This window comes from Athene noctua, chromosome 2, assembly GCF_965140245.1.
Source record: "Athene noctua chromosome 2, bAthNoc1.hap1.1, whole genome shotgun sequence".
NCBI lineage: Eukaryota > Metazoa > Chordata > Aves > Strigiformes > Strigidae > Athene > Athene noctua.
In genome coordinates, this window is record NC_134038.1 from 118960599 (window position 1) to 118977828 (window position 17230).

At 39.2% G+C, this 17230-nt stretch overlaps 1 protein-coding gene across 9 annotated transcripts in view; it reads left to right on the top strand.

The window, feature by feature from the left end:
• EPC1 (enhancer of polycomb homolog 1) overlaps positions 1 to 8971 on the top strand; it is a 53052-nt gene extending 44081 nt beyond the window's left edge. For 3 of the 9 annotated variants that reach the window (XM_074900016.1, XM_074900018.1, XM_074900020.1), the window contains 4 exons: positions 3496 to 3614; positions 4471 to 4612; positions 4729 to 5095; positions 6057 to 8970. In XM_074900016.1, coding sequence (XP_074756117.1) covers positions 3496 to 3614; positions 4471 to 4612; positions 4729 to 5095; positions 6057 to 6129 — 701 coding nt within the window. In that variant the 3' untranslated portion in view covers positions 6130 to 8970. Of the gene's footprint in view, positions 1 to 3495; positions 3615 to 3663; positions 3783 to 4470; positions 4613 to 4728; positions 5096 to 6056 lie in introns of those variants that run through there. The other 6 variants (XR_012633186.1, XR_012633187.1, XR_012633188.1 and 3 more) reach the window with 3 other exon arrangements.
• Positions 8972 to 17230: the final 8259 nt, after the last annotated feature.

Consider the following 17230-nt stretch of genomic DNA (forward strand, 5'->3'; position numbering starts at 1 on the left):
CTGTCTGCCATGCAGTTGAATTGCTTTTTTAAAAAAGGCAGTTGGCCTTAGACTAGCTCTTTGAGAAGTTTAGGAGTGTGCCTGCAGATATAGAGGCACAGACAGCACAGCTGTGATCTCACTGTGTTGAGCATATGTGTGATTTCCCCCAAAAGCCTTCCCTGATTCCAGTTACAACTGTGTGCCACAGAAAATGAGCATGTAAGGTTAAATAGGTGGAAGTACTATTAAAACATTTTTTTATGCATGGGAATGATGGTTTTCAGAAGTGACAGTTGATAGCTTTCACAATCAATAGGCTTATTTTTTCAATTGAAGTGTAAGATAGACTGTACTCTGGGGGCAGGAAGGGAAGAAACCTAGTGACAGTGTTAGTGAACAAAGCACATGGTGGCTTTTAACAGAAGAGAAATAAAGTATGCTGTTCTAGTTTGCCAATCTTCAAAAGAAATAATGATTAATTCTGATATGGATTGTTCACAGTAGTAGTAGTAACACTTTCAATAAAACCTTCAATGTAGTGCTACTTCAGTGTGGAGGGGGAAGAGCTAGCTTATGTAACTACAATCTATAACCTCTTCTGGTACATGAGCATTTCTGGATATGCTGGGAGTGGAAAAGGAATATCAATAAGATTATTTTAGGAGGCTGTGGCTTGCAGCAGTCCTTTGTGGGCAGTGTTGTGTTCTAAACTGGATGCAACTGACTAATTCACAATCTCATGGTAAATCTATGATAGTGTTGTAAAGAGACTTTTGAAATGTCTAGTAGGCTTTTACCTTTAAGGGAAGCAGCAGAAATGTTGCTGAATGTTTTAACCTAAATTGAAAAACCTGAAATAAATTGTTCTTGAGTGTATTTCAGATATGGTAGGTAAATAGCCATTTCCATTGCATTTTCAAGGTGGTATCTGTAACTGTGTTTAGATAGCAGAACTAAGAGAAGCAGCTTGAGTATGGATGAGGGTGCTGGTCATAGTGGGGTTTCTGTCACTTGTTTACTTTGACAGCTGTTTAACTTTTCATAGTGGTGAAAGCTTACAGCTGTAAGGGTCACAGACTGCTTAAAAAGAATGCAGAGTTTGAAAAACATAGTTCTCAATGTCACTTCCAGAAAGAAGGGGGAGCACTTAAAGACTATCCGAAATAATAGCTATCCTAAACAAACATAGCTTGTTTCAGTAAACTTTATTTACCATTTTTCCAGAAGAAAACAATATTTTGCAGTTGGTTAAACCAGTGTAGGTGGCTGTGCTTACTACTACTATTTTATAGTTAAAATCTAAAATGTACTTAACACTTGAAAACTGAAACTAACTATTAATAAATTTTACTTAGATGGACAGAAGTGAGATGGTTATGATGGTGGAAGTTTTAAACTTAACTGAGTCAAAGATGGTGTTACAACATACCCTTTTTTGTCCATTTTCCTCAGTCTGCAAGTTGTTTTTATTTACATCACTTATGCAACCTATTCCTAAGTAATATATTTAGTGTCATATTGTTAGAATAAAATACCTTACTAATACACAGAACCCTTCAGTATTTCTGACACTATGTTGGCTAAACCATACCAATTCTACATTCTGGGGCTTTTAAAAAACATTTAATTAGAAAGTAATTACTAACTGATGAATATAAACAAAATATCAGTACCAGAACAATACCTCATTTTGCTCCCTCTGCTACTGCTGCTCACCTTTCTACATGCTAATCTTTGTGTGCTAAAACTTTCTTGCTCTAACTTCTGTGTTTGGCAACAGTTCAAAAAAATCTAAAGGGCTTTTATATAAAGTATGACTTAAGTTTAAACAGCCAAGTCCTGAATATTTGTCTATGAATTCTAGTTGGTTTTTTTATTAAAGGCATTTGTGAATGATGTTACTGCTAAGCTGTTTCCCTAGAAATAAGTTTAAAACATTGAATAAATGAAGCAAGGTGAAATGAGATTTAACTATGAGAGTGTTGGGAAGTAATTTGTCATGGCAATATACACCAATGCTACATCCCTACTTGCTGAAGAATATTACTTAAACAACAAAAAAAAGTAACCTGAATATAACAGCTGAATAAAAATTTATAGCTTCAATTGCTCAGATAGCAAAGTGCTGGTAATAACTCAGTGCTATTTCAAGTACATAACAGAAGGATTTGGAACAGTATTTTTCATAAAAATACATATATCACAAATACACTGGAAAAATGCATGCTCGGCAGTGTTTGCTGTGTTTGTTTCCAGATATTAAGTCTTATTTTGGTTAGCCATTTGTGTTGACTTGTTAGTCAGATTTATACATAAGGTACAATTGCTCAGCAGAATCCTGTTACATTCAGAAGCAGGAGATGATTATAGTTTTGATAGAAAGATTTCTTCTAGGCAACCAAGCCTGAAGGAGTAGATTTTTAAAAAAATAAAATTAAGAATTGCAATTTGTGAACAGGATTCAAGTGTGGTGGTGATTTGTTGCCAAATAGTAATGAACCTCCCCAGAAGTGTGACTTCCACTGCATTCTAGAAGTATGAGTACTGTTTACAGCACTTATTTGGAAGCATCTGTACAATCTGAAGACGAAAGTGAAGGAGAAGTCTGAAAGGTGTATCCTAGACTGAATTTGCAAGGGGATTCACATTCCAGCCTTGATTCAGTTTTAAATTGAAAACTGAGAGTTCCTTTCATCTTGAAAATGTAAATTTAAAAAAAAAAAAAAAAAAAAAAAATCTTAACATTTTATGACATTAGTCAATGAGCTGATGACTCCCCACCCCTGAATCATGGGGCATCCCCTTGTGAATCCATACTAATAATCCTGGGTTTCATCAGTTTTATACTTGTGGGCTAGCTGGAGAAAATTCTAGTTGACTTGTGATGCACTGAGTACTGGGTTACCTTTCAGAGATTTTGGAGAAGGATGTAGTTCTAGCAAATTCTGTATTGATGGAGTTACTTGTACATGTGTGATTAAAACCCAAAAAATACTGTATTATGATAGCCTGCACATTTGTAAGCATGCCCAATTTAATGTTTTCAACTAAAATCAACAAACCTTAATTGTAGGTACTTGCTACCTTCAAAATACTATCTGTGAGGGCTGAAGGCATTCAGTTACCAAGTTTTGCATATAAACCTCCTTTACTAATAGTGCAGATACTGTAGTTTTACAAAGTGGAAACAGTGATGCGGCCATCCCTACCTGCAATTTCTTTTTAATCTGTTATTGAGAGGTTTTGGTGGTTTTGACTCCCTTTTTGGTGTCTTGAGCTAAATGCAGCAGAGCAGTTAGAACCTATATACTAAAAAAAAGCTTAAAAAGGGATGGCTTAATTTGAACAAAAATTTCTAGGAGGATGATAGCTTTTTTGCCATAAAGGTGCATTAAGGCTCTTAGGAATTTGCTGTGGTTGTTTTTTTTTTGTAGGATTATAAAATAGATGTGTTTATATACACAGCACCTACATATTTTGATGTAGTATTTTCTCGTTTTATATTTTGTTCAGCATTTACAGCCGAACAATACCAGCAACATCAACAGCAACTGGCACTAATGCAGAAACAGCAGCTTGCACAAATTCATCAACAGCAAGCAAATAGTAATTCCTCTGCCAACACATCACAGGTGAGGGATTTGTCTGTGCTATGATTTATCCCTCATTGTTTCCCACCAGGGTTCATCTCTAATTGTCAACTGTTGCCATAGAACCTTGAAACTAACCAACAGGAAAGTGGCTTTCGCCTGAATCTACATCATAGCCATTCTGTAAAGTGTTTAGAAGGGACACTGCAGGTGAGTGTGGCAGGCATTGCCTCTGCTCCCTCTTAACAAAAAAAGATGGGTCAGTCAATTAATGAAATTTTCAAAGCCTTAGAAATACAAATTGCAGAAGTCTCCAGCGATGTCATTATCCTCTTGATAGTGGGGGATTTTTAGAGCAGGATTTTTAGCTAATAACTAAAACTAATTCCTAAATATGTCCTCCCATACAGCGGTGGAAGGGAGGTCTCATACTGCTGAGTCTCCCATACAGCTGTCTAATATTCATAAATGTAGTGATTACAGTGGTGACGGACACATAAAAAAGGCTCAAAAGTTGTTTGCAATCTGAACCTCTGAGTCTCTGAATTGGGTTTGGAATTTCATGAAAACAAGTTGACCTGTGAAACAATGTTGTTCTGTAGAACTTTGGAACTAAGTTTCTTTGTATTTTAAATGATTATGGGGATTTTCTTCTCCGTTGATATAATGGAACTAAAAGTGCATGGAGAAAAAAACCCAAATCACAGTTCAGATTTTAACTAGTTGTACCAAATGCTGACAATTTGTTCTGGGAGAGTGAGTGGGCCACCGTTCTGATTTACATGTACGTTCTGATTTACATTTACATTGTACTAGTCTGTGTATAGCTTTAAAATGGGAAGAGTACTGACTTCTGGAAGCTTCACTCACGTATATTTGCCACCGTTGTTCTTTGTAGGGTTTTGTTTCCAAGACACTGGATTCTGTTAGTGCTCAATTTGCTGCTTCAGCTTTGGTTACATCAGATCAACTGATGGGATTCAAAATGAAGGATGATGTGGTGCTTGGAATTGGGGTGAATGGCATTCTTCAAGCCTCAGGTACACAGCTGTTTGACAGAATTTCGTTGTGTCTTGATTTTTACAGTGGAGATATGTCTGTCTGGAGTTGAGTATTTTCTGAAAAATGAGCTTACTGTTCTGATTTTCTTTTGCAGGAGTGTACAAGGGCTTACACCTCAGTAGTACTACCCCTACAGCACTTGTCCATACAAGTTCATCATCAACAGCAGGTTCAGCCTTGTTACAGCCTTCAAATATAACGCAGACTTCAAGTTCCCACAGTGCACTGAGTCACCAAGTAACTGCTGCCAATTCTGCAACAACTCAGGTTCTGATTGGGAACAACATTCGATTAACTGTACCCTCATCAGTTGCCACTGTAAACTCTATTACCACACTCAATGCACGACATATACCTAGGACTTTAAGTGCTGTTCCATCATCTGCCTTAAAGCTGGCTGCAGCAACGAATTGTCAGGTGCCCAAGGTTCCAGCTTCATCCTCTGTGGATGCAGTACCAAGGTAGGTTTTTTTATATCTTCTTGTTTTCCAGTCTTTGTTTTGCTTAATAAATAGCTTTATGGCAAATAAGAACAGTTGTATTGGATCAGGCTGGCTTAAATTAACATTGTGTGTAATGGTGGTCAAAAAGGGATACTTGGGGAGGAATACAACAGACAGACTTTTACACTGATAGGTTTTCCAGGATGTTCTGCTAGCAACCAGATCAAAGGTAAATGTTAGATCAAAATGCCATATAAAAATTCTCCACTGTTGAGTACATTTTTTGGCTCTTACATTCTGTGTGAAGGCTGGACTATTCAAAATTAAATGTGTGTCTCTCCTTAGAAGTAAGTCTGCCAGGAATGAAGGAATGAATGGAGGGTAGAGCTGGTCCAGCTGAGTTCAAAGATGTTTCTATAATTTGAACACTCAGACTTCAGAGGATGGATTATATTTTGTGTATCTCAAAATCTGAGAAGGGTATTTGTTACATTATTTAGATAGAATAACCATGTTAATTTCTAAATTACTATTTTAAATTCTGTTGTCTTCATTAGTTTAAAGATATTTGGCTGGAAAATGAATAAAAATAGGAAGTCAGTTTTAGTGTTTCCTTAGGTAACTCCAGATTTTGTAACTAGTGAGTTAATCAGCCACTTCTTTTATTGCACATTTTTTCACAAATCATCACAAATTTTGATGCTTAGAACACCCCTTTTTGCTTCCTATGTATGACGTGGTGGTTTATGGGGAGGTTTTTCAGCATGGCAAGCATTCAAAGTAGTCATTGCTGGGAGTTAAGCACACAATAAATATGGAAGTGTAAGATGAGTGTATTTCACGTCTAGGTCTTTTTGCTTTTCCATTTAAGGCTTTTGCTACATCTTAACAGCTCTCCATTACTGAGGAGCAATTGTCTGTGGGATAGTTTTTGCTATTATTTCCAGTCCTGTTAATTCTCTTATTATTATTTCAACAGGGAAAACCATGAAACGGAGAAGCCAGCACTGAACAATATAGCGGACAATACAGTAGCAATGGAGGTGACGTAGTTTCTGTAGGAGTGAAACTGCAGCCTTGGGAACTTGTTTAGGTGCTATGCATCAGTAGCATTTTGAATGCAAGGGATGATGGAATGCCGCACATTGCGTTTCCATGGCAGCTGTGGGGACTTGACAGCAATGCACATCTCTCATGCTTTGGTTTTTCTTTTCTTACTGTTAATAGGAGAGAATCAACATCTGTAAATTAACAATACAGCAATTATCTGTACAGTACTGCATATTTGTAATACCCTTGTATATATGTTACTTGAATACAGAACTGTTCATTTGTGATGCTTTGCACTTGGGGTGGGGGGAGGGAGGGAAACAAACTGCAACAAAGTAAGAGTGTGAGATGTGAGATTGTATAGAGATGAAAAAGTGTCATCACATCCTGTGCATGGTGCGGAACCTGCTGTTTTATCTATTTATTGTGCCGTGTTTACAGTTTTTTGTACACTGTACCTTCATTGGTTCCTGTGCTGTAGTAAATGTGTTAGGTAGCTGTGGACTCCTTGGTATTTTGTAAATGGTATAACATAACTTGGTTCCCCTCTGGGTCCCTGAGTTTTCTGTGTATCATGTGAAAAATGGTGACATACATACAGAATTTTTTAAAAAGGCATCAGTTTAAAAATGGGGAATGTACTGTTTAATGGGGATCTTCCTGTTTGAGTATTGTAAGACAAGTAACAAGCTAATAATGAAGTCTGAATTCTCCCATCCTAGCTTGTCCACAGGCATGTGGGCAGTTTCTGGTACTTAAAGCACTAAGGTTATGTTGCTGCTCCCCTCGTTAGTCCCATTTCCTTGCACACCAAAAAGTGTTAGTATGCAAATGGAGTCCTTACAACTGGAGTTTTTATGTTGTCTTGCCCTTTTTGAAGACATTGTATTTTTTTATTGTATAAGTGTTTTTAAGACTTCATTCTTTACTTGTTCTTAAGAAAAAGGATATAAGGGAGAAGAATGCAGTAATTGCTGTACGTGTATCATCATTCCAGTTTCTAAAACAGCCAGCTTTTTTCCTTTTAAGATTCTCCAGAAGGCTGCAAGGCCAGAACCACAACTATCGGGTGCCTTCCTTTGGAAATAATTGACCTCTCTTCTGTGAAGAGAATGGTACTTAACAGACTACTATTAGTGCTTTGTCAGTACCGAAGTCTGAATGCCCACTCCAATGGCATACATTATCCTTAAGGTTTTTAATCCCACCTGGAAAAATTGTGACAGAACTCTCACAAAATAAACCCAGGGCATTACATGTTGACAAAAAAGTGTGGTGGTGTTTTTTTTAATTAAAGGTTCTGTAATCGTTCTTGCTTTTACGGAAAGGATTTGATCTTTTGGTGGTAGCTATTCTTAAAATTTAGAGAGGAAGTAAGGGTTATATGGTGGCAGCTGGCAAGACTTGGACCCATGATTACACTAAAATAGTAGAAAAATACGTATTTTTCTTGATAGTTTTGTACAAATTGTCCAGTTTGCTAGAAGGGTAATATACAAGTGGGAGGACAGTTACTGGTAAGATTTTTCAAAGTTCCGTGTTCAGAATCACAAATGGAAATGTGATTTTTATGTATGTGTGTCCTGCCCGCCACAGAAAAGTTGAAATTTTTCAATAAAGAGCATCGCATCCTTCTGATTGGGCTTGCATGTCCTGATAAAAATGAGATTGCTCTTTCATAGAGCTATTATTTTGTAAGAGCTGTTTTATGAGTCTGATATCAACTATTAAGCAGTTAGGGGATAGTATCTAATTGTTTACATCATTGGCCTGCCTTATCTCAAAAAACTTAGACCAGAAAGACTGAAGTATTTTTTTCACATGGCATCCAGTCAGGGTAAGAGTACACATTTGCTGTGACCTTTTGTAAGAGAGGGCTGCTAGTCCAGTGCCTCTTTAATTGATAGGGAACAGCCTACAGAAGACTTGAACATACGGGAGAAGAGTGATTGATAAATTAAATGTGTCATCTTGATTTCAGTCAAAAAACCTGGTCCTTGCTGATAAAAGTAGATCATGCTAATGCTTGATCGAAGAGGTGTGGGAAGAGGTCATTGGTTCTAGGCCATCGCTACTACTTGCTTTTCTCAGTGGTTAAAGGCCCAGATTAAGACCTAACACTGAAGCCTTGTGATATCTGTTTAAAAATGGATGACTTGTAGTTCCTTTCATTTCCTTACAGCCCTTCTGTTGCACTGGAAAATGAGATGCATTTCTTCCTCTTACCTCCTCCCTTGAGAACAGAAGGAACAGTTGCTGCTGTTCATGGTGTGACCACACAGCTGAAGAAAGGAAAGTTACACTGGAGAGGACCTTTTCTGGAAGGAAGTACAACGTGCAGGACAGTGCCACTGAGTTCCAGATCAGCAGTCTTACCTAGTGATTAGTTGCCATTTTCTTTGAAAAATTAAGGTTAAGGATGTGGCTGCCAACTGGGGGTTCTTTATTGCATTGCTGAGAAGAAAATAAAAAACATACATGTCGAAATATGTTAAACACAGGAAAATTGGATTGTTTCGTAGCAAAAATTTTGCATCCATGAAAAAATGAGCTAATAAATAATGCTGGCTGAAATGTGGAATTTGCATGAAAATGTAATGACTCATAAACAGGCTATCCTAAATTTAGGGAAAGTTTTCTGAAGACATGATCTGTGAGGTACCACCAGATGCAGATAAGCAAGTGCAGAATGAACAACTGGAGAAATGGATTCCAGAAATACAGGTTGTCCACAGGGATTGGCTTAATACAGGTAGATTAGTTCATACAGAAAGACCACAAAACACTATCGACAGACAGTGAAAGATTGCTGCTTCAGGAAAAGTAGTGCTGGAAGCAGGCTCTGTAAGCTCTCGGATAATGAAAACTGCAGATACCCTTGTCCTCTGCTTAAGAAACAAGTGAGTCCAAACTGATGAAAATGGTGCAGATTAAAATTGTGTACTTTGCGATATTGCTGGTTGCATTTTCACTGAGCGTTTTATATTAACGTTTTCTACTTATTTGCCTGTGATAGCTCACTATGGAGGATGGTCAGAAATTTAAGTTTGTTTTTCCATGAGTGTGTCCTGGGGAGTGAGTGTGGTAGGCTTACTGGCATTTGAATAAGATTAACAAATCTATTGCTTATTTAATGAGAGAAGATAGTCAAATCAAGAGCACTGATTTCCCCCCCCCCAAAGGTTCACAAGAAAGAAATAAAAAAATCCCCAGGGGGAGGAAAGAGAGAATTAGAATCTGTCTATTAGGGAAGTAATTTACAGGAAATAGTTTCTTCACCGGTAATGGGAGAAAGCCAGGGCTGAGTGAAGAAGCACTGACTGTGTTGATCCATATCAGAAGAGGGAAGAATCTGCAACAAACGTGCATTTGTTCTGTTTAGATTGCTCTGTGAACTGTGGTAGATAAAGCAAGTAGTTATTTTAAAGTAAGTAGTAAGCTTCAGTAATCTACAAGAATGAGGCTCTAGGATAAAGATGTCCTAAGCAGTTGGTGAGCTAGGCCTGTTAGTGCTGATCCAGGTCATGCAGTTCAATTCTGTAAAAAAATAATAAAAATAATTAAAAATAAATAGTCCCAATGCTAGAAATATACTAGAGATGCAAAAGTAGAGCAGCTCAATGTGTTAACCTGTTAGTGCGGTGGAGCTGGAACAAGGGTTGTTCAGAAGGAGCTCTGGGAAGGGGAAGGAAAGGTTTGCTTGCAGAAACCTGGGTTAGCTGATGCTAGTCCTGGGTAATTTGAACTCTCCGTTGAGTTACTGAGTATGCAGCAGTTATAAAGGGAGGACAGCCGTTAGGCTGAACTTAGAACGTTGTTCCTCACCATTAGGTGGCTGTCTAAAACAAAAAGTAAATGCTATTTCCCAGTTGAGATTTTTGGAGCAGTGCTAGAAACTTAGCTGCAACTCTTCAGTGTAATGGGCTCATTTTTGAAATTACTGAAAGGATCTGTTTTAGTATTAAATGTTCTTCCTTCCTGACATTGGGTTAGTGGGATGTTCCACATCCTCATGTGCATCACACAGTTACATGTGCAACAGCAAAACCACCCACATCCTAAATTCCATTTAAAACTGCTGTAGTCTCTTTTCTCCTCTTTTAACACATCTGCTGAAGGAATCGTACCCTGAAGACACTGAAAGAAAGAGGTATATGCTTTCCCAGTGTGGAGAGCTCCTCAGTCAGAGCTGGGATTAATGCCATGGTTAGGGATACAGGGAACAGCTTCCGTTCCAGTTTATAAATTGTGTGTTGACCTGAATCTAGGTATTGGCTACAACTGCCATTTAAGAAATGGTAGTAATAGGCAAGTTGGGAAGAAGCTAAAAACTAAAATGGGGGCTTTTTTGAAACTATCAAAAGCACTATATTGCTTGTTTAAAACTAGTTATATAATTTCTGTTTCATAGTAAAAGCATTTTTAAATGTTTGCATACAGAAGTCATCCATCCCAGCCATCTACCACTGATCCTGTGACTTTCTGCTCATGATGACAGGCAAGCAGTCTCCAATCTTGCTGAAGGTTAACAATACAAATTTTTTTAAAAGGCATGTCCTTCTCAAATCTAGCATAAGTGCAAACGTTTATTTTCCCTTTTTGGAGATGTGATTGCATAAGTGTGGCATGTAATTGCTTACCTTTCCATAGTTGACCCTGTGCTGTCAATAGCTATGTAGTAATGCTGCAGAGCTTACATGCTGTTTACTGATTTTCCACTAATAGGATGCAGTAACATAAGTGATAAAAGGACATTATTTTCCTCTAGGTTCCACTGTGATTTCCATTTTCCTAGTGTCTATTTAAGCGTTTAAGCAATTCAGTCCTATTCAGCGCTAACAGGCCTCCACTGGTCACAGTACTGGACAATAAACATGAATAAAGTGTTTCAGTACCATTCAGCCAGAGATGATGCTTAGTGTGTTAAGTGTTCATTTTAAATCCCCATCTCATTTTGTTAGGCCCCTCCTGTAAAAGCAGCTCTGGGCTACAGCTTGATTGGCTAGTTTTATATGGGAGAGTTGTTAGTGCCATGACCAGCATTTTTTGGATTCAATAGAAGACAGGATTGATGAGAAATGTGAGGCATTTACAACAATCCTCTTTCATCAACACTATCTCAGGTCTTCAGGAACTATAAACCAGTGGCACTGATACAGATAAAATGCTTTTCACTGAAGTCTATAGACTTACTATCATTTGTAGTTTTCAGTATATTGACAACGTAGATCAGTCTGTAGCTGTCAGTAACACTTTCTCATAGTAGTTTCTGTTCTTGAAAGATCATTTCATGAAGCAGGAACTGTAGTGAGGCAGCCAAACTAGTTAATAGGAGCAAACATCCATCTGCTAATGCTCTGGCACAAAGCTCCTGTTGACTTCTCTTGCTACTGGGAGATGGTGCCTCCAGGGATGTCCCAATAAGGTTTTTGTTCTTGAGATCCTACTTGGTTTAATAAGGTTTAATTTTCTATGTAGTGTGATTATTGTAAAGATGCTTGTGAAAAAGCAAACCCATTTTAATGCAAAATTGTTTTAAAGTATCAAAAACCCATAAATCCTTTTGGAAGCACAAGACCCAAAAGCAGATTTTACCTACAGCAACTCACAGTAAGGAAAACAGTAGATTAAAAACCTTTAACTAACACAACAAAAATGCAGAGTTTGCAGGTTCCTTGCAGGTCAGGTACCATTGTACAGAAAAAAAATAATGTACTAAGAATTTGGTGTTCCTTCCAGCAGTAACCTGTCCTAATTTGATGCTCAACCACTGTTCCCGTGAGTACTTTCTCCTTGATGGGTATCCTCTCAGCAAACCATCACCATCTCTCTGATGCTGAATGGGCAGCAGATAACAATAGGTACAAGTAATACAAAAGAAACTTCCTGTGACTCAAGTCTTGGATAATATTCCCATTTTCTTACTGCTTCCTGGAAAGATACAGACTAATCCTACTTTAGCAAGTTGCTCCTCTGCCCAGTTTGCCTGTCAGGTCAGCAGGCAGACTGCCGTCAGGTTCCTGAAAATCCCACAGCACATGCGGTATTGACGTTCTCCAAAAGTTTCCTAGTGTGCCCTTGCATAATCCATTTGTTCCCCTCAGGAATAATATGCATAATGTGTGTCAGATTACTCATGATCAGCTTTGATCAAGCTTTAAGATAAAGCAATAGCTGTGTAGAAGTGTAGGCTTGAAAAATGCAACAAAGGTATAACAAAAGAAAGCAACAGCGTGCATTGTTGAAAGTCTATTTACAGTCCTCAGGGGCTGCTTTTGTCTTTGTATCATGAGCCAGCCCCACAGAAACTATCTCCAGGACAGATAGGGCCTGAAATCTTCCTAAACTGGCACCTCTCCTAGCTCGACTTCTAAGCCTGATTACTGGTGTCCCTAGGAGCAGCCTCTCTGGACAGGCTAGGCCGCCTCTCTTCTTGCCTATCTGGCCTTGTGCTGAGATATCGCCAACTAAAATGGGGGACTTGGTGTTTTCCCTCCTGCCTATTGCTTTTCTGATCAATGCATTTTATTTCTTAAAGAGATCATGCTCTTGATTTCAGCTTAGTTTGTAATTAGAAAAAATTCAGCTTGGCTAGCTGAAATAAATGAGGCAAGAATCAGAAGATCTAATGGAAAAGCTAAAATCATTCCTCTGTGTGGGCGTCAGGAAAGAGTTGTGAGCTCACAGTTCACAACAAACCAATCTCCAGGAAGATTTCACTATACAGTCCAAAGCACCAGCAAGGGGTCCTGCCAAAGCATGGCAGCAGATACACATGTCAGAAGCCGTGGCAGCATGGCTGACAGTGCAAAATGGCCAGTTTGGCTTGCATTTGCAGCCATGGGACATGCGCTGTAATGAAGATCTGCACTCATTTTGTATGAGTTTATTCACGTGACTAAAAGCTTTAATGTGCTTCTTTCACAGGCAGCTGTAAGGGCTCTGCGACAGTATTTGACAGTTTCATCTGCTCATCTGCAGCCAGAGCACTGCAGCCACCATATGCAGGGAACAGTGCTGCACTCTGAAGGATTCAAAGAGCTGTGAGAGTATCCGAAAGACTGAAACTCACCTGATGGTGAGAGCACCACAAAGCTCAGCCTGTTTCATTCAATGTGCTACAGAGACCTGAGCACAATCTCTTAAGTGCCTACAAGGAGAGCAGTGGCAGGACAATAGAAGGCCTATCAAGCTACCAGAAAAATATATAATTTACCAGGTATGATCATTTATGCTTAGAATTACCAGAAGTCTGGTGGACTGTGTTTCCTAGTAATGTTTAAATCAGGAATGGATGTTCTTCAAAAGGAACCATGGATTAGATTAAAGAAGATTCAAGGGCAGGTCAGCAGCATGCACAGTGCAGCAGATCCTGGTGCCCAGTGACAGGACCAGAGGCAATGGGCACAGACCGAAACATGGGAAGTTCCTTCTGAATATCAGAAAACACCTTTTCGCTGTGAGGGTGAGCGAGTACTGGCTCAGGTTGCCCAGGGAGTTTGTGGAGTCTCCATCCTTGGAGATCTATGTGCTCCTAGGCAACCTACTCTAGGAGTTGCACCAGATGACCTCCAGAGGTCCCTTCCAATCATTCTGTGATCTTTCCTGGCTTCTGGATCTACAGACAGAACTCTAGGTTATCATTCAATACTCAGTTTCTTTAATTTCTTATTTTTGTGAAATCGGCAGCGGTACTGATTCCCAGCGTACTAACGTGTAACAGAGAGCAGGATTTAATTCTGAATAAGTTCCAGTCCAGCTGCTGATTACCTTCCAAAAATCACTATTCCAAGCACATGCTGCTATTGATTAAGGCTTGAACACATTCTAAATAATCGTGGGTGAATCCAGGGCACTTCGTGGACAAGTTAATATTATCTAATTACAATTATCCCACACATACCTGGTACTGAGCTTTAACAATCAACACTATGGTTTCATTTTCTGTAAACATTCCTATATAGTTAATGTAGTATAAAACTATTTTGTGCCCCCAAAAATTATGTGTAAGCTATACTAGAAAAGCAGAAGGAAATTATACTAGCATGTTGCCTATGTTGACATACATGGATTTTGCTTGCCACATATGACCAACTTATTTGAAAATTAACGTATACATCTGAAAAATAAACTGTCTTACCTGAGTAAAGATTGAGGTTAAAAACTAATTACTTTGAAAAAAACCACTATCAAAACTAGCTTCTTTAGCACTTACTTACTCAGAACTTAAGATCTTTTTATGGATTCCTGGTATGTTTGTAAGGTTGATCTTGGCTACAAACCCTCTCATGACGAACCTGGTTAAAAGTTAAATATGGTTTGAGACCAGCACAGAATATAAATACACATTTGCTGATATCAATATTGATTTTGTCTCATAAAGTTCTTTACAGTTTAAGGATTCCCCATGTTTAAAGTGCCATTTTGCGTAACACTGAGGGAGGAAGGTGGTACTGGTCTGAGGTCAACAGGAGCAGAGTCATGTGGAGGCAGAGGGACAGGAGTAGCTATTTGTCAAAGGAACAAACCCACATCCCTGGGGAAGGGATTTTACTGCATTTGAATTCACTAAGAACTGAAGCCAGGAGCAGCTTTCAGAAGCAAGAGCCAGTCTGTGGAAGGCCTGGAAATTCCTGGCCTTGGCCTGGGAGCTCTTCCTGGTCATGGAGACAAGTTTTCTAAGGAGAGACAAACCTTGCTGGATTACACCTCCCTCTTACCTCCAGAGCTCACCCATCAAATCAATTTGCATCATAGAATCACAGGCATCATGTTGGAACATCTCTGTTTACAGAGGCCAAGGAACCATGGTTACCTGCAAAGAGTGTGCACACAGGTACTGGCTTCCAGGGATTCTTCTGAATGTGCCTCTTGCAGTCTACGTCCTTCCCTCTGAGCCATGGACGTTGCTACATCCAGTTATGTTGTTCATAAAACAGGCATCTGTCACCCTGTCTTGACTTCCTAATATTGTGACTGATCTATGCAGAACACACAGCTTGTGTCTAAAATAAAGAACTGGACCAAAGTAAATGAGAGCTATGAATGGGAGTCAGGATCTTGTGAGCTTCAGTTGAAGGCATCACAAGATATCCCTTTATAGTGCTGGCTTAATTCCTCACCTCTGCTACATTTCCTCTTTCAGAGAAATGAATGCAGTGGTATTGCTCACATGAACAAGATTACTGATGTTAAAAACTGGAAACTGGTGTTGAAAGTTAGAAACTGCTCCAGGTTTTAAGCACTAAAGATCTTAGTGATTTCAGTGTGTGGGTACACTGTAATGAAGTCAGTTTTGATTTGCAAGAGTGAATTATATTATAAAATTAGCATAGCAGTGAGATAGATAGAAAATACTTTGAAGTCACCCTCCCAAGAACACCAAACCCTTGGCTGGCCTTGGCAGCTGATATCCCTCTGTGTCTCAGTGCATAATCACTATATAAGCAATGGAGAAACCTTGCATTTTGAACTTCAAGATGAAAGCAATCCTTATTTACAGTTACACCCACTGACCATTGTGCACAGGAAGAGCGTGATTATAAAAATACAGTTAGGACAAGTCTTACAAGTCTTCCCTACTTGACTGTGTCAGGATACATCTTGCCTTCATTGGATTAGATCAACTGCAGCAATGCCCCTGCAGTGATGCGGAGCAGACCATACCTTTTTAAAGTTTGTGCAGAGTAGAGCTGTCACTTCTGGGGGCAGAGTCAGGGTCTTGGGAGCTCTGATGAGCCTCTTTAGATCCTTCCAGGACCTGGAGTCTCAGAGGACAATTCCTCTCTCAGTCAGGGCACTTTCCACTGGAACACAAGCAACATCAGTTTTTACACCAGATGGTTTTGATAGACAGTATCTTATAGGATGAAAAATAAAGATTTTATTGGTTAGTAATTGTCATTCTTTGAGACACAGGGCTTTATTGAACAGCACATCTTGTCCCATATGACACTCTCAGGTATTCCCAAGATTATCCACATTAGGCTGACAGATGTGACACACTATCTGTAGGAGACCTGTGCTGTTCTGGAGTGGCAGCTGGAGGCCAGGCTGGCTGCCCAAAGACATTTCTCCTGACACATTAGAATCTCTTCTGCGGTGCCTGTCTGAACACCCACTAACCACCCTCCTCCCCTCGCTCCTGCAGGTGCTGGCTGAGGTGCTCCACGCTGTATGGCCATGAGCAGGACAGAGCCTGAGTGTGCCTGCAAGTGTGAGGTAAGGTAGAAGAGGATGTAGCCGAGAGTCTGTGATATCTGCATCACAGATGGATGTTCATCTACGGCCTGAGTATACATATGGATAATACACCTCATGAGTGACAGCTACTGATAAGTAAGTTACGTTTCTTTGCTCCACTGATCAGAGGATTCTGTCTCTGTGCTAACAAGCTCTTGCACCAAAGTCAAACCCCTCAGTTTGGAAGCCTTGAGGCTACACTGCAGCCCACAGCTGTAAATTCAGAGCAAAAAACTACTTCTTTTCTCTTTAAAATATACATACAGTCAGCAAAAGGATGATTCCAGATAAGAGGAAAGTAGGTCCAACTTGGGAGGCTGGACAGTATTTAATCATCATAGCTAGAGCAGAAGAAACCTCATGGTTCTTCAGTCAATCTGAGGCACACATTAAAGGCTGCAGTGAATCCTTGCATTTCTGGCCAATACTTCTGTAATGCATTTGGATTTTTCTAGTCCCTCCTCCAAAGGCAACATATAGTTTTGCAATATTTTTAAGTAGCATCGAGGACATAATGTTCCAATTCCGCATCCCTGATGTATCAATTAACTTGAGTGATTGGAAAGCTTGCCTTGAAGTTGTGCACGTAATGTCGACATTAAAAAAGATAATGCTGCCAACATTTGTTAAAGTGCCAAAATGAAAGTGCTCTGTTCAGGCTCACCCCAACCACCTCATTATTCCCATCCTATCTCACAGGATAATCAGAAAGTGTCTGGCTGATTCTCCACCCTTTCCTCATTTTCTCTGCAGGGAATCATGAGATCAGCAGCTTTCTCCTTTTGTTAATTTTCTTATCCTTTTCATGACTGATATTTGTTTTCATTTATTAGAATTTATTTTCTTAAACAGAAAAAAAAT